The following is a 25,936-nucleotide window of genomic DNA, read 5'->3' on the forward strand; positions in this document are numbered from 1 at the left end:
TATTCATTAAAATAGTTTAATATCCCACGCAACATCATTTCTGTTCCGCTAATGTACGTTACACATTGTTTCACATTACTTGTACATCAAAGGGTGACATCATAGTTGGCAGGTATATCGAAAGAGAGGCTGGTTCATTGGCGAATGTAACGGTCTTTGTTTATCAATTTGCCGACAACTTGTGGAGTCGGATCAAATCAACAATCAGCCCAGCTCTGTCGGTTTGACGCGCCACTGACATGTTTAGTCAACTGCGATCATTTCAACTCTTGTTGTCGGTTAACTAATCTTCACTCTCGTTTTTTCAACTGTCGGGGTCTGTTATTTCCTCATCAAAATGGCGTCGAGTTCGGTGAGTCAAGAGAGCTTGGATATGGAAGATTTCGAAATGACGAGACAGAGAAACAGGATAAGGACACACAGGGGGAGGGGGATGCTGCACCGCGCGGGGGAGAGAGACGCTGGGGACGGGGAGGGGAGGGATCAGAACGGCGACGGAGGAGACGGGCCGGCAGCGGGATTCCAGGACCATGACTCGCCCACGCGCACGGCGGCGCGAGCGAAAGATAAAAGGACGAGACCGAATCATATGCACAAGGGGAAGCTGCCAAAAGATAAACGAAAGTTGAGAGAGAAGAGGAGGAGCACGGGTGTAGTACACTTGCAGTCGACAGAGGTATTTATGTTATTCTGTTTTAAACATATTAATCTGTATCGGTGAATTCGCTTGATCATGATGATGTCAGTCATTGTCAGGGTCGGATCCAAAATTTTCAATAAGTGGTGGTGGGGATAACTGAAGTGTTTTATGTAAGATACTAATACACAGTTAAACTTACACCTAACAGTTACTCTGTGTTAACTGTAGGGCCATATGTAGGTGGCGGTTGGCATTGTCCCCCTTGCCTGAATTTTTTTTTCACTTACAACTGAAAAAGACCTTAATTAATGTACCCTGACTCGGCCTGAGGTTTTTTTTTTTACCCCCTTCCCCCAAGTTAGTTTTAGCTAAGTAGTAAGTATGATCTGTAATAACCACAATTGAATAATACTCAACTAAAACATTACATGTTAACCTGAGTACTCTGCCATGCAAGAGCTAGACAGACATTTTGATGGTTATGATTGCTTTCTCAGCCGCGTAGGCAAAGAGAATCTAGGAAAAAAAGTCATAGAAAAAAAAAACAGGAAAAAAAATATATTAGAAAATGAGACAGATCGAACACATTTTGTCAATGAGAGTTTTAGTCAATGTTCTTTGTTTTCAATGTTGATGGTTTAAGCAGATGTTCCACCCGATGCCACAGAGAAATTCTGCCAGTCTTGCGGTCCTCAAGATGATCGACGCACAGGTTGCGATGGCACTCTTGCAACTGCACATAGCGTTGTCGAACCTGTCGTCGAGGTGGGTTGCCAACCACATCCTGCTGGATGGTGGTGCTCACTGTCGCCTGCTCATGTTGAAACAATTCAATAACCCACCAGGTTGAGGGGCGGTGGTAGTCCACAAGGTTGAACAAATGTTGTTTCAACCTTCACACAAGTTGTTCGTACGAGGATAGTGGCATCAAGAACATTCCACAGGACAGGAGCAGACTAGCTGCTGGATCTGTCGGAAAGAACCACTGACGTATACATGTACGATCAAAGTACATAAGTAAGTCCTCGACTTCAGGTGGATCTTGTGGCGTGACAGCTTTAAGGTGTTCCATACCCTCCTCAACTTCATCTAATGGCAAAAAGGCGAGAGCATCCATCATGCCACAAAATAGGTGAAAGTCAGCATCGGCCATGTAATGTGGACCCAAGTCTTAAGTCCTGAATCTTATGCCAGGTGCATAACCACATTCAATACTCTGCAAACCTGTATCTTTTGTTATATAAAAATTGTAACTTTTTTCCCTGTGATTTTTTTTCCTATACTAAATTGTGACTTTTTTTCTGTTACTTTTTTTTCCAGCCACAGGCAAAGATTCCCACACTAAAGCAACACTAATTACATTTGACATTAAATACCATTACATTAATCATGTTCGAATTCTCTGGTAACAAATATTTGACATTAACCACTAATACACGCACTACAGAAAGAAACCTATTGGCACTGAATTTAACCAGAACATTAATCAAAAGGGGTGCTGTCAGGTTTTTTCCTGTAGTGTGTGCAGGCCCTACTCTTGCTGGTAAAATGAGTGGGTTTTTTCACTGAAAGTCTGCTCAAGTTGCTGTGTTATTAGCAGTAGTGAGAAGTCGATGTAATATTTTGGACCGAATCCGATTTCAAAAATGGAATTACACAACAGACGTCAAGACCCTGACTTGTTTAGTGTCATAGCTCACTTGGCACCGTGTTGCCATGTTTTAACTTTGGCGCCAGGCTATACATCGACACATATCACTCCGTTTGATGTGACCAGCCATTTCAGTAATGCCAGAAAATAGTAATTAATACTTTCATTTTAACATAATGGCACATTAACAACTTCTTAATAATATCACGTTTTTAATGAAACATAGAACAGTTTTGTTTAAATTTTATTACTGGAAGTAGTATTTTGTATCAAAATATTACGATTAGAACCAAGTGTAAAATAGGTTCCAAAATGTACTCTACGTTTTCAATTCTAGATTAAGGGCCTGGTGTGTATTAATTACTTGGTTAATATGTGAAATATTTGGTTTCAACAAACTCGAAAATGATCAGTGTATTTAGTGTCAAACAGGGTTATTGTTGTATTGATCGGGAATCTTTGCTTACCCTGTGGTAGATTGCAATTCCATGTTTTCGCTACAGAGTTATCTCTGGCTGAGAGAGCGATCATAACCGTCCAGATATCCGTCTAGCTCTCAAACGGAAGAGTACTCGGGCAAATTAAATGTTAGTCCATGTATGATGAAATGATATTTTTCGTACCCCAAATTGGCCCAATTGACTAGCTAGGTTCAGATAGCTATGGTGTTTAATCATTTGCTCTGTCATATCATTGTCATTGCAACACTTGGTCTAGAATTTAATGAGATTCATGAATGTCTTATTTATTGATTTAATGTGATTAGCTGCAAATACTCTCATATATGTACCGGTATATATGTCATTTTCTGCAACCATATATATATATAAAAAGGTAGTTGTTGCTGTTGGCACTAGCATTGCCAGGATTTTATATTGGGGGTGAGCATCAAAGTTTGACATGTCCACTAGCCCTCAGTGCCAACAAAATTTGGATCACCTTTTACTTGGATATGTAACGGGTTGTGTAAAAATGAAATGGGTTACCTGGATTTATTTTTGCGCAACCGATAAATGGGTCACGCAGATGTTCAATTCTCAGAACTGTTTGTGGGATAGTGACTTTCTCAAACATTAGTCGGACTCTGGGGGGTTAGGGGGGAGCACATTAATATAGGTTATGGGGCAACAGGAAAATATATAACAGTGGGGGAAAATGAGGTGTGATTCGTGGGGGCATTGCCCCATGGCTTCCCTCTGAATGTTAACTATTCTAGATATATATACATAACAACCACCTTTTGAAACCCCAAGGGTTGGAAATTGCCTGCAACTCTTTGGGGAGGGGGTAGGCAGTTATATTAATTCAACTTTCAACTGTTGTAATATTTACTAACCAACATATATACATGCAGATTAACAAAAGAAGTCAACCATTTGCCACAATTACAGAGTTAAATGGCAAATTATATATCCAACCTCACTGGAAACAAACAAAAAAATTGAGTATTTCAAACTTCGTGGGAAACACTTCTTTGGTTCAGTGCCTTGTGATCATGGGAACCCAGCGGAAACTGTTTACATTATTTTTTGTTAATTAGTTGTACTTGACATAGTAATCATGGGAAACAAAATTTCGGTTCTGTGATTTACTGACACCTTACTGGAAACAATCGTCAACATGAAATCCAAAAGCCTGGGATAGTGGTTAATAGCTTATATTATTGGGAGCCATTTAAGATATTAATTATCATGTTGATACATGTACCATAATGCAGCGTTTCTGTCAGAAATAAATTTTTGGGTATGGTGCTATTAAATTGAATATTTACAATGTGTGTGCTGAATATAAAGTCTACAGTCGATAGGGGCTATGGGGGGGGGAAATGGGTTAGGGTTAGGGTTAAGAAAATCATACAGTAATGATAAGTCATTAATTTTGTCAAAAGATCAACTTAAAAAAATAAAATCTGCCAAACAGTGGGTATGGTGCCATATTCATTTTACCTTCAAACAGAAACCCTGCCATATAAATTAACATGCTAAAAGAAGAGCTAAAAATTATTCTCCTTAAAGTTGAACTAATCTCAGGGGAGTGTGATGGGGAGTGAGATTGATAGCTCCTTTTAAACAATAAGGTTTGAACTGTTATATATTATGACATTAAGTTACTGTAAGTATAACCCTATTAAAATGTATGTACAAATCAAGTGTACTGTCGGTGCATTCTTAAATAAAGCCTGCATGTTTGTCACCAGCACTTGTACAGTCAGTGGATTCACTGAGGCGTGTCAGTGTTTAGTGCATTCAGTGTAGTTATGTGAGTGCTAACGTTTTTTTCTTGCTGAATAGATTTTTTTTTTTAATGACAGGTATTTACTTTTATGAGTAGCCAGGAATGTTTTAAGTGTTAGGTGAAAAATTATTCTTTTTGAAGTTCTAAAAGTAGCAGATATGTTCATAAACAATCTATATTTAACGTTACATTTTTTATCTTTATAATATATTAAATGTGAGTGTGTGTTGATGTTTGTGTGAGTTGTAGATTGCGTGCATTAAAACACAGGTATGAATATGCACATTTTTACATACCAGTTTCAGGTTACACAGTGTTTGTGCCAAAAAGGGTATGGCACTATGGAATTGAATGAAAGAAATGTTTTATTTAACGACGCACTCAACACATTTTATTTACGGTTATATGGCATCAGACATATGGTTAAGGACCACACAGATTTTGAGAGGAAACCCACTGTCGCCACTACATGGGCTACTCTTTCCGATTAGCAGCAAGGGATCTTTTATTTGCGCTTCCCACAGGCAGGATAGCACAAACCATGGCCTTTGTTGAACCAGTTATGGATTACTGGTCGGTGCAAGTGGATTACACCTACCCATTGAGCCTTGCGGAGCACTCGCGCAGGATTTGGAGTCGGTATCTGGATTAAAAATCCCATGCCTTGACTGTGATCCAAACTCAGTACCCACCAGCCTGTAGATCGATGGCCTAACCACGACGCCACCAAGGCCGGTCCTATGGAATTGAATGCAACTAGTCAGTAGCGGGTATGGTGGGCCTCGCCCAGAAAGAAAATGGGTTAAATACAGGTGTAGCTCTGGGTGATCAGAAAATTCCACCAAATTATGTCTTCATGTTACAAAATTGTTGAAGCACTGTTATTTTCTAGCAAAATATCAATTATTACATAAAATTATTTGGCTAAATTGAAATAAAATTTGCCAATTGTTTTAAAACTTCGCAATTGACGAATTTGGCGAGCACTGGGTTAACAAAATCATACAGTAATAATAAGAGTAATTAATTTTGTCAAAAGGTTAACTTTTTAAAACAAATCTGCAAAAAACATTTGGGTATGGCGCCATACCTGTTTTACCCTCTGGCAGAAACCCTGTTACATGATATTGATATGGTATGTTCACATGTGTAATAAAAATAATTGTGTTGTTTACCAGTTTATATTAAAGAGACTGTCCCTAGTTTTCTGCCAAAATGTTCTTGACTAGAATTAAATATTAAACACATTTTGTTATTAGAATATCAGTGACTGCAATTTACTATAAATTTCCAATGTGTTTCTGGCAATTCTATTGTTTGTAGCAGTCCAAAAGGAATTTTACATCTAAATAATGTTGTACATACATATATCGGTTTTATTTCTAAAATTTGACTTGACACCCATGGCTTTGACATTGGGAATTTTAGCGTTATTTTACCAAACATTGGCAATTTTCAGTTTCATTTCAAAAACATATTCAAATAAATGTATCTACTGTGCATTACTTCGATGAAACATATTTTACAATTTTTTCGTGATACTGATGTTTATTCTAATTTTTAATATTACCTATCTGTGATATTTATATTTTTACACAGTTCTTTGCATTTTGTTTTTATTTAATTGTTGAATTTTTATCTTGATGTGGTTCATCATTTAATGTTTTGCCTTTACATTACCCAATAGCCGATGTATTTTTTTCGTGCTGGGGTGTCGTTAAACATTCATTCATTCATTCTTTTTACTGTGCATTACAAAACATTATTGGGAAGGGAAGCTTTGTCAAGTGAATGAGGTTTACATTCACACTGGAAATTTTTTACTCCAAAATTGGGAATAAAAAACGACATGGCCTCTCAAGAATAGTGGGGAATGGTGCTCATTATCAGTGTCTAGAAACATAGGTGATAAAACCCTGTGTATGTATGAAACATTATACATTAGGAAGTAAAATGAAGTTTAAAATGTTATAGCTTAAATTTTAATTTACTTCCTTTAATATTACAATTTTCTGTCAAAACCATGAGTAATAACATTTATAAAGGCGAGTTGAATATTATTTTCCTAAAATTGTGTTTATAGTACATGAGCGATCCTTGTGAAGTATACAGAGTATTAAACTAAATATTTGTATGTTACCTATATGTGTTGGTATGAAATTGTCTTGTTAGATAGGTATGTAGACAGAAAAAAAGCTTATAATTACAAACTTTACAATTTACTAGATTTGGGTGACATTACAAAAAACCTGAATGTTGTCTTTCCATAAAATACAGAAAATGACGTTCTAGAAAAAACTATTGTCATATGACAAGGACAAAAGAAATTAATTCATGGATATTGTGAACTGCATGACATTGTATATTTAGTTATGGTTAGAACTTGTATTTATAATAACTATTTGAATTATTTTATTTAGGTATAAAACTCAATGTTTTATTAACTTTTAAAATAAATTCTTTAGCTATGACTGTTACATATAAATAAGAACGTATACATCTTGTTTGGTGGTGTAACTCACCTTCTGGACATTTCTGTAGTTGTGATATTTCATTATTGTGGGTTTTCACTTTTTAAAAACAGTAACTAGAGTAACCTCGGTGGTGTCGTGGTGAAGTCGTCGGACATAAAGCTGGTAGGTACAGGTTTCGCAGCCAGGTACCGGCTCCCACCTAGAGCGAGTTTTTATGACTCAGTGGGTAGGTCTAAGACCACTCTCACATTAACAACTAGCCCACTGTCCTGGACAGACAGCCCAGATAGCTGAGATGTGTCCCAGGACAGCGTGCTGGATATAAGCACGAAAATAAGTTGAACTGAAATGGGCTATTACAGGTTTTTATCGTTAACTTGCACACATGACCAAGGCTCAAAATTGGTGCAAGAGGCACAATTTTGCAGTTCAAAATACATAGTAACATACTATACTTTCTGATGATTATGTTCATTTATGAGTAGCCTTTGCTTTCTTTCTTGGAAGTATTATACAACTATAGAATTTATATCAATACCTCTGTTCTAAAACTGCTTCTCAGTTTATAGCTTTTGCTTCAAGATAAAAATTTGAAATGCAAACCTTACTGTCCAATCCCATTTCACGAAATGGATTTTAGTGATTTCCCAAGAATGGTAGACCAAACACTTTTGGGGCATTTTCACCATTTTCGGGGCACTTGTATTTCATTAAAAACAGACAAAAATTAATTGAAATAAACATTAATGTAATTTATGTGTTTCCTTTAATAAATGAATAGCAAAAGATATAAAAGGCATATTTTATTAATTAATAATACCTTTTTTGGTGTTTTATAAAGGCAATTTTAGAATTAATGACTGAAAAAGGCTTCTTTAATCTCAAGGCAGCATGGCACTGATTAAGGCAAGATGGCACTAGACTATTGAGGCATGGTGCCGCACCATGCTAAAACAAGCTAGGGAAAACACTAGATTTAGAGCCTTAATTACTAAAAACCATTTAGCTTAAATTGTCAATTTTTGCAAATCTAAAATGTTTCTCATCATCCTTATATTTGTTGTACTTACCAGGGCTTCTAGAGTATGGTAGCCCCACTCCCATGGCTAGTGATATTCGATGTTGGGCTAGTAAATTTTAACCACCATTGCCATGCCCAATGGCTAGTGAATGTTTTTTGGTTAAATGTTGCAGTTAAGTCTGTTTTGTAAATATGAATATCCTGACCCCACCTCAAACCCCAATGTTAGTGTTTTTAAGCACTTTCTCCCTCTTTAGGTGACATCTGATTATTACTATTATTTAGTAAAATTGAATTAACTTCAAGTAAAGTAGGGCTAGTGAATTTTTAATTGTGGATAGTACATTTTTACAATCACTGATCCTAAGGGTAGTGGATTTGAAGAAAAATCTAGAAGCCCTGCTTACATAGTTGAAAATTATGCAAAACAAAAAAGGTACCTACACTTACTTTGGAAACTGGGGCCAGTAGTTTTGAAGTGTTGTATTTTTTGTGTGATTCAGAGTACCGGAGACAGTCTAGATGATGATGATGAAGAAGACAAGGTGTTGATGGAGACAAAGAAGAACACCGTGTTTAACGAACTCACAGAGAAGAACAAGGCCAATCACGAGGTATGTCTGTACACTGCATTTAACAAACTTGAACAAGAATAAAGCTAATCACGAGGTACGTCTGTACACTGCATTTAACAAACTTGAACAAGAACAAAGCTAATCACGAGGTACGTCTGTACACTGCATTTAACAAACTTGAACAAGAACAAAGCTAATCACGAGGTACGTCTGTACACTGCATTTAACAAACTTGAACAAGAACAAAGCTAATCACGAGGTACGTCTGTACACTGCATTTAACAAACTTGAATAAGAACAAAGCTAATCACGAGGTACGTCTGTACACTGCGTTTAACAAACTCACAGACAAGAACAAAGCCAATCAAGAGGTACGTCTGTACACTGCGTTTAACAAACTTGAATAAGAACAAAGCTAATCACGAGGTACGTCTGTACACTGCATTTAACAAACTTGAACAAGAACAAAGCTAATCACGAGGTATGTCTGTACACTGCATTTAACAAACTTGAATAAGAACAAAGCTAATCACGAGGTATGTCTGTACACTGCATTTAACAAACTTGAACAAGAACAAGGCTAATCACGAGGTATGTCTGTACACTGCATTTAACAAACTTGAACAAGAACAAAGCTAATCACGAGGTATGTCTGTACACTGCGTTTACCAAACTCACAGACAAGAACAAGGCTAATCACGAGGTATGTCTGTACACTGCATTTAACAAACTTGAATAAGAACAAAGCTAATCACGAGGTATGTCTGTACACTGCGTTTAACAAACTCACAGACAAGAACAAAGCCAATCAAGAGGTACGTCTGTACACTGCATTTAACAAACTTGAATAAGAACAAAGCTAATCACGAGGTACGTCTGTACACTGCATTTAACAAACTTGAATAAGAACAAAGCTAATCACGAGATACGTCTGTACACTGCGTTTAACAAACTTGAACAAGAACAAAGCTAATCACGAGGTATGTCTGTACACTGCGTTTAACAAACTCACAGACAAGAACAAAGCCAATCAAGAGGTACGTCTGTACACTGCGTTTACCAAACTCACAGACAAGAACAAGGCTAATCACGAGGTATGTCTGTACACTGTGTTTAACAAACTTGAACAAGAACAAGGCTAATCACGAGGTATGTCTGTATGTAACAAACTCACAGACAAGAACAAAGCCAGTCACGAGGTATATCTGTACACTGTGTTTAACAAACTCACAGACAAGAACAAGGCTAATCACGAGGTATGTCTGTACACTGTGTTTAACAAACTCACAGACAAGAACAAGGCTAATCACGAGGTATGTCTGTACACTGCGTTTAACGAACTCACAGACAAGAACAAAGCCAGTCACGAGGTACGTCTGTACACTGCGTTTAACAAACTCACAGACAAGAACAAGGCTAATCACGAGGTATGTCTGTACACTGCGTTTAACAGACTCACAGACAAGAACAAAGCCCATCAAGAGGTACGTCTGTACACTGCGTTTAACGAACTCACAGACAAGAACAAGGCTAATCACGAGGTACGTCTGTACACAATCTAATTAAAATTAGCTCCACTATTACATGTGGATCTAACACCAGCCAGTTGTAGCTCATGTCCACCAATCAAAACCTTACTTGCAGAATCATGCCAGTGATTTAAAAATAATTTGAAAACATTCTGGATTATCCTGAGGGTATACAACATGTTTCGTGTGAATTACAAATGCCTTAAAACATGTTTTATTTTATAAAATAAATAATTTGTAATGTAAAACTGAAGACTGATTTAGTTGGGGTTTTTTTTATAAATAAATAAATAATTTTTAATGTAAAGCTGAAGACTGATAACCCATCCCGTATGTATTGGTATGATTCGCTGTACTGCGGCCACTAAAATAGACTCGCCCGATATTTTAGAATTTGTATGCTCCCAAATAACGTTATAAAAGGCGAAGTGTGATTGGTCAATATTTAAATTATTATTTGCAGACGAAATGTAACCTGGACATTGGAGACTACGCAGTGTTGTTAGCAATCGGATTAAAATTAGTTCTACTGGTCTAAATAAGGCATTTGTAATTCACATGAAACATATCATATACCCTCAGGATAATTCGGAATGTTTTCAAATTATTTTTAAATCACTGGCATGATTCTACAAGTAAGGTTTTGATTGGTGGACATGAGCTACAACTGGCTGGTGTTAGATCCACATGTAATAGTGGAGCTAATTTTAATTAGATTGGTCTGTACACTGCGTTTAACAAACTCACAGACAAGAACAAAGCCAATCACGAAGTATGTCTGTATATTCAGTAAATGACAGCTTAAACCCTGGTAATTTGTTATTTGTTTAAATATTGCTATGTTATGAATAAAATGTTTTTAATATTACTGTGTTATGAATAAAATGTTTTTAATATTGCTATGTTATGAATAAAATGTTTTTTGTTTTTATATATATATATAGCCTCACAGTCATCACCATTCATCTTACCAGCATCACACACATCACAGTCACAGTGGCTACACGGCTCGCAGAAACAAGAGGTTAGTAGTGTAATGCAGGCTCGTTGAAACAAGATATAGACAATAACTTACAGATAATCCGTAATTCTGAGTATCGAGTGAGTTATTGTATTTATTACCCATAGTGTAAATAGTTTAGAAACTTAAACTTTAAACTTCTTACATGACACAAACTATATAATATACAAGACGTGAAAATCTGAGGAAACTGATGACGTCACGAATGAAAAGCAATGGCGTCAAAAGCTATCTTTAGGTACACAAATCAAATGTAAGCAAGCAAGGTCACATTCGTAATGAACTGATGTTTCTAGTGGGAAGTGAATGAACTACAAAGAAATTAGTTTAGAGCATGTTTAATTGCTAACAAGAACAAATTACTTAAACGATTTCAACAAAAACTGAACACTGGTGGAGTTAAATGTTTTGTAAAATCTCATAAATGAAAGACGACAGTCGAGGAAACTGATGCCGTCACCAAACTAATGTCATGACATCAGTGGGGAAAGATAGCTTCCCTAGGGAAAGATACAAAATATATTCACCCACATCTCACTGCTCATACGGGTAATAAATAGATATTGTTAACTTTATCATTGTGTGCAAGAATGATCCACTCCACTTTGTAAATGTGGTTAATATTACACAGGGAAACCTGTCTAAACCAGATTGCATTGGGGACCTAATATTTATCCGTTTTAAAAGAGGATTTGGTGTTAAAAACGTCAATTTTTTTAATTTAGAAAATTCAGGACCATGACACTTGGCTGGTTTTGACATGATTTCGGTTTGTTCAGGGTCTGGTATAGACAGGTTTCACTGTATAGCATTTAGAAAGGTGCATTTGTACAGGAATTGTAGCAGTAGGGGTCTAGACCGTGGCGAGCGAAATTTATAGTGGGGGTTGAATTGTGCTCCTCTGGAAAATATATTAAGCAGGGTGGGGTTGGGGGTAGGGGTTCGATCCTCAAACAACATCCCCCCCTGCACATTTACCTTACAAATTGTGGTTAAACTTGGAGACATTTTTTTTAAATCTTTTTTTAGTACTATGGACAGGGAACATTTTTGTTTTTATAATTTTGATTAGTGACAGTGTTAATAAATTAGAAAATTGATTAGCATCTACTGTTTAACATATTAGACTTGTGTAGTGATCTCTAACATTTCATAACCAGTTGCAGTGCAACACTGAACTAAATGGTTCTTAGTGGAGATCTGATGGGCCCTTATTGAATTCACTGATTAAATAGTAAAAAACATTTTATAGTTGTTTTCTTCTTCTTAGAAAATTTCTTTCATTTATATAAATAAATAAATAAATAAATATAATGTTAAGATGTACCTTTACTTTCAGCCCGTCTGACTTGGAGGCTGACCTTGAAGACAACCAGGACTACGACAGCACTGTGAGTCACTCGGAGACCAACCTGACACTGATTGGTCGGTCCGAGTCGTCCGACACACAGATCTCTCTGTCCCACCTCAGCCGGCCCGCCGCCATCTCCAAATTCACTCGCTACTCCCCCGAAACTGCCGCTGCGTCTTTCAGCCACTCCACCGTGCCGACCCTGAGCGACCCCGAGTCGAACAAGACAAACTCCACGTCGTCCTCCACCTACTGTTCCCCGGCGACATCAACATCGGTGTTGTCACGATACGTCGACAGGTCACGTGACTCCGAGAACGTCACCAAGGATGCTGACAGGGCTGGGGTGGGCAAGTTCAGAGACAGTAATAAGAGTACTGAGAACACGTATAGCAGTTATTCGAATCGGTTCCGGGGAAGAGAGGACTCAAGTTCGCCGGTTCAGTCCCACGTTCAGACGCGGATATCGGCATACCCCGGAGCGAAGCCGGTTGTCACACAGCAGAATGAATACACGTCTAATGTGGAGAAGGTATTGTGGTGATTGTAGTTATGGGTTTTAGATCTCAGACTTAAATTATAATAGACTTGTATATACTCTTCAAAAAAAGAAACGCAAAAGGGTACAACTGGGTTATAACTCCGATTTTATGTTTCCTACCAGTTCATGCTTTGTGAATATAAGGTCATTGCATGTCCCAAACACATTCCCACGGTTACATTCGATAAAACGCAGCTACTGTACAATAAAGTTCCAAAATGTGAATATTCGCAAAAACGCAGCCACATGCAAACCATGTCACCACTGCACGTGCGTTGTCTGCACGTGCAACATGAACACCGACAGTATAAAAGTGCAGGGTGTTCGCTTGCCTGGCCTCTGTATCTGGCCGACAGTTGACAATCCAGGACATGCCACGTCTCAGTGAACCGCAGAGAAACAATGCCATCGGCCGACTAGACGCAGGCGAATCCAGAACGGCCGTTGCCAGGGCATTCCATGTGTCCCCAAGCACCATCTCCAGACTGTGGGACCGTTACCAGCAACATGGATCAACACGTGACCTCCCTAGATCCGGTCGACCACGGGTCACTACCCCCGGGCAGGACCGCTACATCGGGTACGCCACCTTCGGGAACGATTGACTACTGCCACCTCCACAGCCGCAGCAATACCAGGTTTGCGCAGGATATCCGACCAGACCGTACGGAACCGCCTACGTGAGGTAGGAATTCGTGCCAGACGTCCAGTTCGAGGTGTCATTTTAACACCACAACACCGGCGACTCCGACTGCAGTGGTGCCAGATTCATCGACAATGGCCTCAACTGCGATGGAGACAGGTGTGGTTCAGTGACGAGTCCCGATTTCTGCTCCGACGTCATGATGGAAGATGTCGCGTGTATAGGCGTCGTGGTGAACGTTATGCGGCAAACTGCGTGCAGGAAGTGGACAGATTCGGCGGGGGTAGTGTCATGGTGTGGGCAGCCATCTCACACACTGGCAGAACTGACCTGGTCCACGTGCAGGGCAACCTGAATGCACAGGGCTACATTGACCAGATCCTCCGGCCACACATCGTTCCAGTTATGGCCAACGCCAACGCAGTGTTCCAACATGACAACGCCAGGCCTCACACAGCACGTCTCACAACGGCTTTCCTACAGAACAACAACATTAATGTCCTTCCTTGGCCGGATTTGAACCCAATTGAGCATCTATGGGACGAGTTGGACCGACGCCTCCGACAGCGACAACCACAGCCCCAGACCCTGCCCGAGCTGGCAGCAGCCTTGCAGGCCGAGTGGGCCACCATCCCCCGGGACGTCATCCGTACTCTGGTTGCTTCAATGGGCAGGCGGTGCCAGGCAGTTGTCAACACACGCGGAGGCCACACCCGGTATTGACTCCGGATGACCTTGACCTTGGTGGTGTGTCCTATCACTTACTCACAATGGACTAGAGTGAATTGTGAACAATCCTGCAACATTTGGTAATTATCGGACTCACCATTCAATAATTAAATCAATTCTCCAAATGTTACGACAATGTGGTTTTGCGTTTCTTCTTTTGAAGAGTATATATAGATAAAGTCTAAAATTAATGCCATCATACACACACCCAGACACATTGACACACACACTTGTTAGCTAATAAAGAAATGGCAAATATCACAGCTCACACTGGAATAAATTTTATTTTAGCACATTTTGAGATATGCCCTTTACACTGCGACCGATTTTGTTGCAAATGTGACCATTTTTTTCATTTGGGGACTAAAACATTTCATACAATCTATATAAAAATAGAAGTAGACGCCCATCTGGCTCCTAGATGGAAAAGTTAACGTAGAGGAATTATGTTGGTTTAAAAATTTTTTTAGCAATTAGCTAATTTGGCAATGGACAGGGTGAGCTCTGAAATATATAGTACTGAGGCATTAAATGTGCTAGTATTTACAAACCTAAATGGATAGACCTAAAGTCGTACAGCTCATGATATCTGAAAACAGGACATGGGACATTTAAATGTACCGTAATGTTTATTAGTACGTCTTCTAATATCTTGAAACTAATAGCTCTGTTAATATTTGTTACATGTTATGGCATTTTAAGAAATTCTAACAATTATCATTGTATAATCTTATTGGATCTGAATAGCTTTTAAAAGACATTGAATTTAGATTGAAGTTTTATTACTGTGAGATACACTTTTTAGATTGGCTTTTGATATGTTGCCTACAATTTTAAAAGTAAATGCTAATTTTGGTGTGATTTTGTTTTCTAATTAGCAACTGGAGAAGGAGAAGGAAGAAAATAAACGATTAAAGCAAATGCTTGAAGAAAAGGATCGACGGATTGCTGAACTGGAGAGAGAGGTCTCGTTACTAAACAAGGTAGCTAGAGGAATTAAAACATTTTTACCTTTCAGCCATTGCTTCTATTGGCTGATTATGATGACCAATTAAAGCAAAGTTATAAATATTCATACTAGCATATTATGACTTTTGTTATCACTTAAATGTGACATCACGTGCATAGTTACTTTACAAAATCATTCATTTGACTTGTAGGTCATCATACAGTGTAACTGAAATAACAGAAATAATAGCGTTACATTACAAAATCATTCATTTGACTTGTAGGTCATCATACAGTGTAACTGAAATAACAGAAATAATAGCTTTTCTCTTTAGATTTGTATGAAGTACAGAATAAAAATAATAACTAGCTACATAGAATAGAAATATAGGATGTCGGCTTTATCCTGTTCAGGCTGAATGAAAAAATCCCCTCTGTAAGGCTCACAGAATTTCCCATTTTTACCTTCACAGGCTAAGAGAGTTTAACGACACCACTAGAGTACATTGATTTAGTAATCATCGGCTACTGGATGTCAAACATTGGGTAATTTTCACAGGATAAAGCTGATACACTACATCATAAACTAGTTATTCTCTATATAACATCTTACTAGTAACACACTTAGGGAATGGAAACATAAGAAAGATAACAAATGGATCTTATTTGATACAATGAGCATAAGGAAGGGGGGGGGGGTTAAAAAAAATGGATTTGACTTTTAATTTTAAATCGTGAATCAAAATAATCTTAAAATGTCAAAAAGGAACTGTTATCAATGCATGTTTTGTAAACTATTCACTGTAGAGATACGATGCATCAATAACAATTTTCACGGTTGTTTCAACATTGTTGTTACAGCAAAGCAATATTTTGGAAAAAATTGCTCCTTGGGTAGATATAAATATAGGAATAAATGTATGATGGATGGATGCACAGATGGACCAATTTCAGTTTCAGTTTTTCCATTGCCCACAAATGCTGCCCTGGTATGAAATTTTTGTTACAAGTTCACTAAAGCTGTATCCTAACCGGACGTGAGCAATTATTTTAGAAATCATTGATTTCAATTGCTGCATCCTAACCACACGCGTATGGTGCAACAAATAAATCTGTCGCGTCCCATGCGTCCGGTTAGGATGTGGCAATTGAAATCAATGATTTGTAAAATAATCACTCGCATTCAGTTAGGATACAGCTTTAGTGTATTCCATATGGGCAGAGAATAAACTGACATTAAATACCTTGATGAGTAATAATTGCATTTTTGATACAGTTATAGATGCCCTAATATTATTTCTGCTGGCCTCCCCCTCTAATTTGTTTGAATCTTGAGTATGGCCCTAGTTTGGAAAAATGTTTTTTTTAAACAATTAATGACTGCTGTATTTTTCTTGCACTTGCAGCACTATTAATAAGGATGGGTGATCATGGTAAAAGTTTGTGTTTGCATTTTATGTTGTCATTTGTTCTTCTTGTAGTTGATCAATTTTCCTTTACCATTTTTGGCATGTTCTCTTACCCCTATTTACTAGAAAATGGTTTATAGAACAGTGGAATGGTTTTAATTTATTTAATACTTGATTACTTTACAAACTTGTAGTAAAGTGTAAGTTATATTACTGTTTGTCATGTTGTCATGTGGTTTTCATTTATTTCACTGTCAGTGTGTGTGGCATTATCAAAAATAAGTTATTTGGATTTTTTTTTATGACTTAGTCTTTTTTTTAAACTTTAATTTCAACACTAATAATTTTTTTAATTCTGTGTTTATCCTCCCTCGATAGTTCTTAAATTATAGTGTTAGCTTTTTTTAATGTTGCACTTGATATTTGCATATTTTTACATATTTAATAAAATTACCAAAAACAAATTTTATTGCTTGATATCCAGATAAAATGCATATTTCAGCAGTGGTGTGTGTATACAGTGGATTTTGTTTAAACCGAATGATAAAAAGTAAAAAGAGTGCTGGATCAAACAGATTTTACCCAAACTATTTTACTGGCTAGGACTCTGTGATCATACATGTTTGAGGCCGGATGTAGCCCAGTGATACGGTGAACACCTGATTCTTCTCATTATCTGTGTGGTCCTTGACCATATATCATATGCAGTATAACTAAACAAAATGTGTTGAGTGCATCATTAAATAAAACATTCCTTTCTGTTTTTCATGTTAGTTTACACAGTTTGGGATTGCACATAATATTGTGCATGTTGGACAGAGCCCAATGTATATTTAATAAATTTCTGTATATTAGTAATTTTACATCATTGAGGATTAGTAAGTTGTTGGTCATTTGTATGCTTTTTATTAGATATTTGAAGGAATTGTGGTTACAGTTCAATAAAATTAATTAAGAGCCAGTAATTTGTGGTAATTCTGTGTTAGTGTCATATTATTTTTATCATCCATTGAAGGCTTTTGTAGGAGATATTGCTGGCACTGTAATTTGCTAATTGGCATAGCTACATTACAAAATCACTCATTTGACCTCTAGGTCATTGTACAATATGGCTGAATAACAGAAATAATAGCTTTTTCCCTTAATTTTTATTGTCTGCAGGATAAAGATAATAACTAGTTAATGATATCAGATAACTGCTTTATTCTGTTCAGGCCGAATGAGAAATTCTGCTGGGCAGAGCCTCACGGAAATTCCCATTCTTACCTTCACAGGATAAAGCAGATATCTGACATCATTAACTAGTTATTCTCTATTTATTGACATAATAGATGGTTTTAGTTATTGAATCTCGGTGTCTGTTATGTACAATCTTTTAACCCTTTCAAGATTGAGTTATTTTTGGTATGAGCTTGCCCAGATTGAGTTTATTTTAACATTTTAAGCATGTTACCAGTTCATGTATCATTATTTTTAATATAAAGTTTACATTTTGGTTTACTTGTCATCTTTACAAATCATTTGGAAAGGAAACAATACTTTTCACTGCATATACTAAACTAATCTTGATAATAAGAGATCGATCCTTGTGTCACAATTAGTTACTATAGTGGACCGTCGTCAATGAACTCTCACCTGGAATGAATGAACTCTCACCCGGAAGTGATCTGTGTAGTGAGACCTTACCAGAATACATCGATCCTAACACAAAATCAGTTAAATGTGGGGGGTTGGGGGGGGGGGGGGGGTCTATTCTTTTCCAACTACAAATCTGACTGGTGTAGTGATTGCCGTTGGTGGGCCCATTGCGGTATTTATTGCTCCAGCCAGTGCACCACGACTGGTATATCAAATGCTGTGGTATGTGCTATCCTGTTTGTGGAATGGTGCATATAAAAGATCCCTTGATACTAATCAATATAAAAAAAGTAGCAGGTTTCATCTCAAAGACTATATGTCAAAATTACCAAATGTTTGACGTCCAATAGCCAGTGATAAATAAATCAATGTACTCTAGTGGTGTCGTTAAAGAAAACAAACTATATAGATATTTGTAAATGGATATAATTCCATGCAAAAGAAAGAGTAGCGTATGTGGCGACAGCGGGTTTCCTCTAAAAAAATCTGTGTGGTCCTTAACCATATGTCTGACGCCATATAACCGTAAATAAAATGTGTTGAGTGCGTCTTGAAATAAAACACTTCTTTCTTTTCCATGCAAAAGTGTATAAATCTGGTTTAAAAGTTAGCTGTTTAAATCATATGCTGAATGCATGGGCTGTTTGTGTCCAATATTGTCTGGTGTAAATCAGCCATCTATGGCCAATATCATATGGAAAGGGTTAAACAAGCTCACAAACATTTGATTAAACTTGGCCAGGATTTAAATCAAACACCTTTCACACCCCAAGCATGAATCATACATACCTAGTGTTTTTCCTAGCTTGTAATAGGGTGTATACTACCAAATCAAATCCCATAGTAACTCAGATAGTAGAAGTTTCACCTGAGGTGTTTGCATCATAGGATTCTTAAAATGTCCATGTTCTTGTCCAAAATGTACAATGTGGTTTTGTGTGAGACATTTTTGAATACTTCTATTTGAAGGGACAGTCCTCTAGTTTACAACCATTGTAAAATGTTTCTGACCAATAGAGCCTTTTCGATGACGTAACATACAAATTAAATACATTTTCTTATTTAAAATATCAGTGTCAGTATTTACAAGGTGTTTGTTGTTGTCCTAATGCTTGTAGTAGCCCAAACCGGATTTTACCTCCCAATAATTCCGTACATATGAAAAAATATATATCATAAATTAACGTAAAAACTGGGTGCTACAAACATTAGTATACGACCGCAAACATATTCGATATACAGACACAGGTATTCTAAACAAGAAAATGTATTTAGTATGGAAAGGTAGTCGCCAACAAGGCTCTGTTATCACAAACGTCTTACAATGGCTGCAAACTCAGGACAGTCCCTTTAAGATAAGTGGTATCTAACTCATATAGTATTCTCTGTAGATCACCAAGCCATGTCACTGTGCTTACTACATTAAATGACATGCATGGTATCCAGCCTTCTGTGTTGTAACTAGCTTGTTTTTATAAGTGATTGTTGTGTGCTGGGGTGTCGTTAAACATTCATTCATTCATTCATTCATTCATTAACCGTTTTGTGCACTCATTTCAGGAGATGGATGACATTGAGGATCAAAACATACAACTGGAGGAGGAGAAGAGTGCACTAATCCGATCTCTGTCACAACTCAGCACAAATGTTTAATTGGTCACCACCGTCACACTGACATTATGTCACCTCTGTCGTGCTGTGACATTATGTCATCACCATCACACTGATATTATGTCACCTCCATTATGTTGTGGCATTGTGTCACCTCGATCAAATCTGTGACGTCATGTCAGCTCTGTGACACTAATATTATGTCTATGATATTCTGTCACATCCTCAAAACTGTGACATTCTGTCATCTCCGTCACACTGACGTTTTGTCACCTTAGTCATACTGTGACATTCTCTCGTCACCACCACCATCATGCTGTGACATTCTGTCAACTAAGCCACGCTGTGACATTCTGTCACCTCCGCCACGCTGTGACATTCTGTCACCTCCACCACGCTGTAATGTTCTGTTGTCGCCCAGTTATTAAGAGTACTTCCAAAGAGAAGAGGACTGTATGCTACACTGCTGTCCAACCATCTGTTGTTGCTGTGATGTACTAATGTTTCTGATGCCAGTTCTTGACATGGTATTCATTTAATTTTGTGTGATGGTGTGGACATTCACCATCGCACCTATTGTATCACTTTGTATCCATATGCCTTGACATAGTCTACCACTTCAATTTAGTTTGGGTTATTTTTGTGCCTGTTGAAAGCCAGTGTAAACTTCTATTCACCAGTTAGCACATATTTAACACAAAAAAACACATCTGCCGAATAGCAATGGAACATTTTCGATTTTTAAAATCATTTTGCTTAAAACATTCATCCCACATGTTTATGTACAGTGACATATAGGAAAATATTATGGCAAAATGTAAACAAACTTCAGTTTCAGGGCTAGCAAAACATTTGGTCAAATTATCTTTTTGAAAAATGCAAAACCCAGTTATTTTCCAACAAAATAACAATTATTATTTGGATTTTTACGTCAAATTATAATAAAATTCTCAAATGGCGACTTTGGCGAGTGGCAGAGCTAGACCTGAGTTTGAAAATCCATGCTATGAAATTAATGTACATGTGATAGGAACTACATTAGCTTCATACACCAAAATACTATAATTGTTTTCATTTCCATATTATGAACCAAAACTCCCAACAAATTGCCTTTTAAACATCATGCACATGATATATAAAAATATTTTGATTCATTACTTTTCTTACATTTTATGATCAAAGTAGCACAAATTAGCAGAAAAAAATGCACTAAATTAGTTTTTTTTGTAAATAACCTCTTTAATTATTATTAAGTTTTCTATTTTATTAAAAAAAAACATGTTTGTCTTAACATTATTACCTATTCCAGTTTAGAAACCATTCACTTTTTGCCGTACTGTATTTGGAACTAACCGTTACTACTATAAATATAATTATGTGCCTTCAGTTATTTTGCATACTGTTTTGTGGTTCATAGTATGCTGAATTGGACAGCCATAAATATGTCCTCATAAAACAGCAAATGATTAGTCATGCATTCCTTATAATCACATGAAATTGGTTTCCGCAAACAACAAATCATTTACATGCATCTTATTTTATCTTAGTTTTAAATTTCTGAAATCAGGCTACGGGGCGGGATGTAGCCCAGTGGTAAAGTGCTCGCTTGATGCGCAGTCGGTTTGGGATTGATCCCTGTTTTTTGGGCTCATTGGGCTATTTCTTGTTCCAGCTAATTGATCAATGTGTTCCAGTGGTGTCGTTAAACAAAACAAGATCAGGCTCGACAGTTTAGCATTTTATGTCTTGCATAGGTCATACACTTGTATATGTATTTTGTCTCATCTTTGATCTATATTTATCATGTTGCCTCAACTGTATCTTTGAAATCAATCCAACATATCAAATTATAACGTTTTATTTATGGAGTTTTATAGTTTATGCAGGGTGTGAATTTGTTTTTAATTCTTAAAATAAAGCATTCCAGTTCCAGTTTAGTTATTTACGTACATATAAAATTGTATTTATGTAAAAAGAAGAAAAATGTTTGTTTAATAACAACAGATCATGACTGTTTCTATGCCAAATGTACAGGTTTTGTATTGCATTAATAAAAATGATAACTATTTTTCTTAGTTACCGAGGGTAGAACATAAATGTATTAGTATATTTACATGTTTTGCAATTCTGTAAACTCAACTGTCGTAGATTATGGTTTAGAGCACAAAGTGCACACTGAGCATTTTGAACTGAAATATACTTTGAGAATTTGAGCATAAACTAAATTCAAAAGATTTACTAAAATGATTGCAGTTTCCATGACATTGTATTTTTGTTTGCACACGGCAAAGAGGCAGTTTGTAATAATATGTTTAATGTTTTTATTATGAACTAACAGTGATAAGAAGAAAAATATATATAGTGAAAATCAAGACAGATTTGCATTTACTTAAATGATACTTGCATGTAGCCAATATGTTGAGAAATGTTCTAAATGCATTTATGCCATCAAAGCCACAGACCCTAGTTTCCACCTGCGAAAAGATTGATGTGCCATTATATGCAAATCCATTCTGTTTTCACGAGACAGAACGTGCGGAACATGTTTAGGACAGTAGTCTTGAACATACCCCACATGTCAAGCTATTTAGTCTGTGATGTTTAAACGAGTAAATACTGTCTAAAATAGACTAAAGCTTGACTAAGTGTTTTTAGAATTATGAAAAATGTATGTCGTGGTATTATAATCGCTAGGATGGCCACAAATACTTCGGATCTACACAAATGGATATTCTAAACATTAAAATGTAAATACGCGTAACTTCAAATTTAGATTATCATTATCAAGAATGGCTCTTAATAGGAAAAAAAAATCATTGTTTAAAAGACTAGGCTCAGTCACTTTAATGTAGGGGTGGAATGCATTGTGGGATTGTTTTTTGTGTGGTTTTTTTGTTATTAATGATCATGGGGTAGTGATATATTTGTCATAAATGAGGTTTTGTGAGAATGTCTTTTATGTTATTTGTGGAGTAGGGGAGATTTATTTATGTGGGATGGGGATGTGTTCATACTGTTGATCAGTATGGGATGGGGATGGGTTTATTTTATTGTTAGAAATGGGATGAAGAGATATTTGTTGTTCATGGCCTTGGGGTGTGAATGTATTTATGATACTAATGATGGGTATAGGGTTGTTTATACTCAACAAAAGTAAGGGTAATGGAACATTTTGTTTTTAAAATGTTGATAGTGATATTTTTAGTCAATTGAAAATGGATTAGTTGCTACTTTTAATGTTTTAAAATTGTGAATTCATCTCTGAAACTTGAAATTGAGACGTGATACTGAACAAAAGGTAATATTATTATAGTAATTTTTTTAGCACAGATGACTTAAAATTGTTTCAGTAAAATTTGACCCAATATATTTGCACATAATTTTTGTGTGTGTGCATTTATGAACACGACTAAAATGCACCTTTGGCTAGTGTTCATTTCACATTGGTTCATAGCAATACTTAGTTTGTTCACTTTAAATTGCTGTTTAACTTGTTAAATTTAAGAACATGCCCCAATACTCTAATTTTGTTGAGTGTATGTTAACCCTTGTGAAATAAGATCAACTCTGTATTTAACGAGAACAAAATTTAATCAATATTTTGGGGAAAATTTGGCATTATTGGATTACTTTTTGAAAAAGTTTTTTAATTTTTGGTCTGAAATCAGTAAGTTAGTCTTATTTCAGATTATGTTAATTGCCAATAGTGTATTCAAGTGTTACACAATGTCATTAAATTGTGATTCAGTTTATAGATATGGGGTCATACAGTACACTGTCATGAAATTGTGATTCAGTATATAGATCTGGGGTCATACAGTACACTTTGTCATGAAATTGTGATTCGGTTTTTACATTTGGGGTCATACAGTACACTATATCATGAAATTGTGATTCATTTTATAGATCTGGGGTCATACAGTATAATATGTCATTAAATTGTGATTCAGTTTATAGATATGGGGTCGTACAGTACACTGTCATGAAATTGTGATTCAATTTATAGATCTGGGGTCATACAGTACACTCATGAAATTGCGATTCGGTTTATAGATCTGGGGTCATACAGTACACTCATGAAATTGCAATTCAGTTTATAGATTGGGGTCATACAGTACACTGTGTGAAATTGTGATTCAGTTTATAGATCTGGGGTCATACAGTACACTCATGAAATTGTGATTCAGTTTTTAGATGTGGGATTATACAGTAATGTATTTGAAATGATCTTTATTCCTACCCATATACTGCTGTCAAAGTTGTGCATTGTATTTGTTCTTTTTCTCATATGCATTTTAAAAAATATAAATGATGCTTACACTTTATGTTCACACATTGTTTGGTGTCAGGTTACTGTAGTAGCATTTGCATTCACTTATTTAATTTCACTGTATTTACACGGTGGATCTGTTGTTTGTATGTTACTTTGTAGGGATTGCATATTCTTTATAATCTCTTTAATATCTGGATATAATATAAAACTAAAATGCACTGAAACTCGATATAATTAAGCCAGTATTCAAACTTTCATGTGAATGATAATTTATAGTCCTTACAAGAAACCCCTTTTTTCATACTATGGAATTCACTACAAGTTATTTATTTCTGAGCCGATTGTTTTCTAAATTACACACAGAAATAGTTGGGGGGTTTTGGGGTGTTTTTTTTGTTGTTTCCAAAATACTTTAGCTTTTTTTCTTACATCAAACTAAACTGAAATTATTTACAAAAAAACATTTTTGTAAGAGGATTGGATGGACTAGCTTGGATTGTGATTATATATAAATTTTCCAATTCAGCACAGATTTACTCTCCCCCCCCCCCCCCCCCCCATCCAGTACTGACACATATTGGTTTCTTCAAGTTTGATAACTTTAATTATTGGTTCCTGTCCCAAACAGTGTCCCACAACTGGCCATGATATGGGAAGTGCATATAAAAGATCCCTTGCTGCTGATGGCAAAAGGTAGTGTGTTTCCTCTGAAACCATGTGTCAAAATTACCAAATGTGTGACATCAAAGCAAACTTTAAACTTTTAAAAATTATTAGTGATTTAAAATTACATGTACGCGTCTGTTGAAAGAAAGAAATGTTTTATTTAACGACGCACTCAACACATTTTATTTATGGCTGTATGGCGTCTGACATATGGTTATGGACCACACAGATATCAAGAGAGGAAACCCACTGTCACCACTTCATTGGCTACTCTTTTCGATTAGCAGCAAGGCGTTATGTTTCAAACACAATATAACTCATAATCTCAATACAACAAAAAAAAACCCCAGGTGAATTGAAGGTTAAAATACCTAGATCCTTGTAACATTGATTACTTAATTATAAACACTTAATTTTGTAAAATAATAGAATCTGTAATTCTCTTGAATCTAATATGTGTTAATCCCCTCTTAAAAAATCTACTTTAATGTTAATCTGTCCTGGGACAAGCCCCTGGCTATCCAGAGACAGGCCCCGGGACGGACATGCTCGAAACTCTAGTCGTATATGAGCATGTAAAAATTATTCGCACTCGCTTTAATGTTAATGCAAAAAAGTATGTTCATGTTCAGTATATTTCATTGATCATTGTTTTGTTTAACGACACCACTAGAGCACATTGATTTATTAATCATAGGCTGTTGGATGTCGGACATTTGGTAATTTTTACATATAGTTTTGGAGAGGAAACCTGCAACATTTTTTTCCATTAGTAGTAAGTGATGTTTTATATGCATCATCCCACAAACAAGATAGCACATACCACAGCTTTCGATATTCCAGTCATGGTGTACTGCTGGAATGAGAAATAGCCCAGTGGGCCAACCGACGGGTCATTGATCAAATTCCAGTGTAATTAATTTTAATATTTCGCCACATACTCGCAACATCGTCCACTGTGTAGGTAGTATTTGTATTTTT

The 25,936-nt window shown here is 36.4% G+C and overlaps 1 protein-coding gene across 2 annotated transcripts; it reads left to right on the forward strand.

Annotated features, from left to right (window-relative positions):
• Nucleotides 1–127: 127 nt before the first annotated feature.
• LOC121370328 (PRKC apoptosis WT1 regulator protein-like) lies at nt 128–25,040 on the forward strand. Of its 2 annotated transcripts, XM_041495477.1 has the most exons (7): nt 128–676; nt 8,525–8,635; nt 11,070–11,149; nt 12,486–13,029; nt 15,289–15,393; nt 16,765–16,791; nt 19,966–20,072. In XM_041495477.1, exons 1-6 carry the CDS (start codon nt 338–340, stop codon nt 16,771–16,773), a joined length of 1,188 nt encoding a protein of 395 aa, XP_041351411.1. In that variant the 5' UTR covers nt 128–337; the 3' UTR covers nt 16,774–16,791; nt 19,966–20,072. The 2 variants fall into 2 exon arrangements, with proteins under 2 accessions (XP_041351411.1, XP_041351410.1); XM_041495476.1 differs by lacking the exon at nt 16,765–16,791 and having other exon boundaries at nt 19,966–25,040.
• Nucleotides 25,041–25,936: the final 896 nt, after the last annotated feature.

The sequence above is a fragment of the Gigantopelta aegis genome, chromosome 4, assembly GCF_016097555.1.
Source record: "Gigantopelta aegis isolate Gae_Host chromosome 4, Gae_host_genome, whole genome shotgun sequence".
Lineage (NCBI taxonomy): Eukaryota > Metazoa > Mollusca > Gastropoda > Neomphalida > Peltospiridae > Gigantopelta > Gigantopelta aegis.

Excerpts from the sequence above, each read along its gene's own strand:
- LOC121370328 (XM_041495476.1), top strand. The coding sequence starts at position 338 with ATGGCGTCGAGTTCGGTGAGTCAAGAGAGCTTGGATATGGAAGATTTC. Across the intron at positions 11,150-12,485 it reads ACGGCTCGCAGAAACAAGAG|CCCGTCTGACTTGGAGGCTG; the intron begins GTTAGTAGTGTA and ends CTTTACTTTCAG. Across the intron at positions 13,030-15,288 it reads ACACGTCTAATGTGGAGAAG|CAACTGGAGAAGGAGAAGGA; the intron begins GTATTGTGGTGA and ends TTTTCTAATTAG.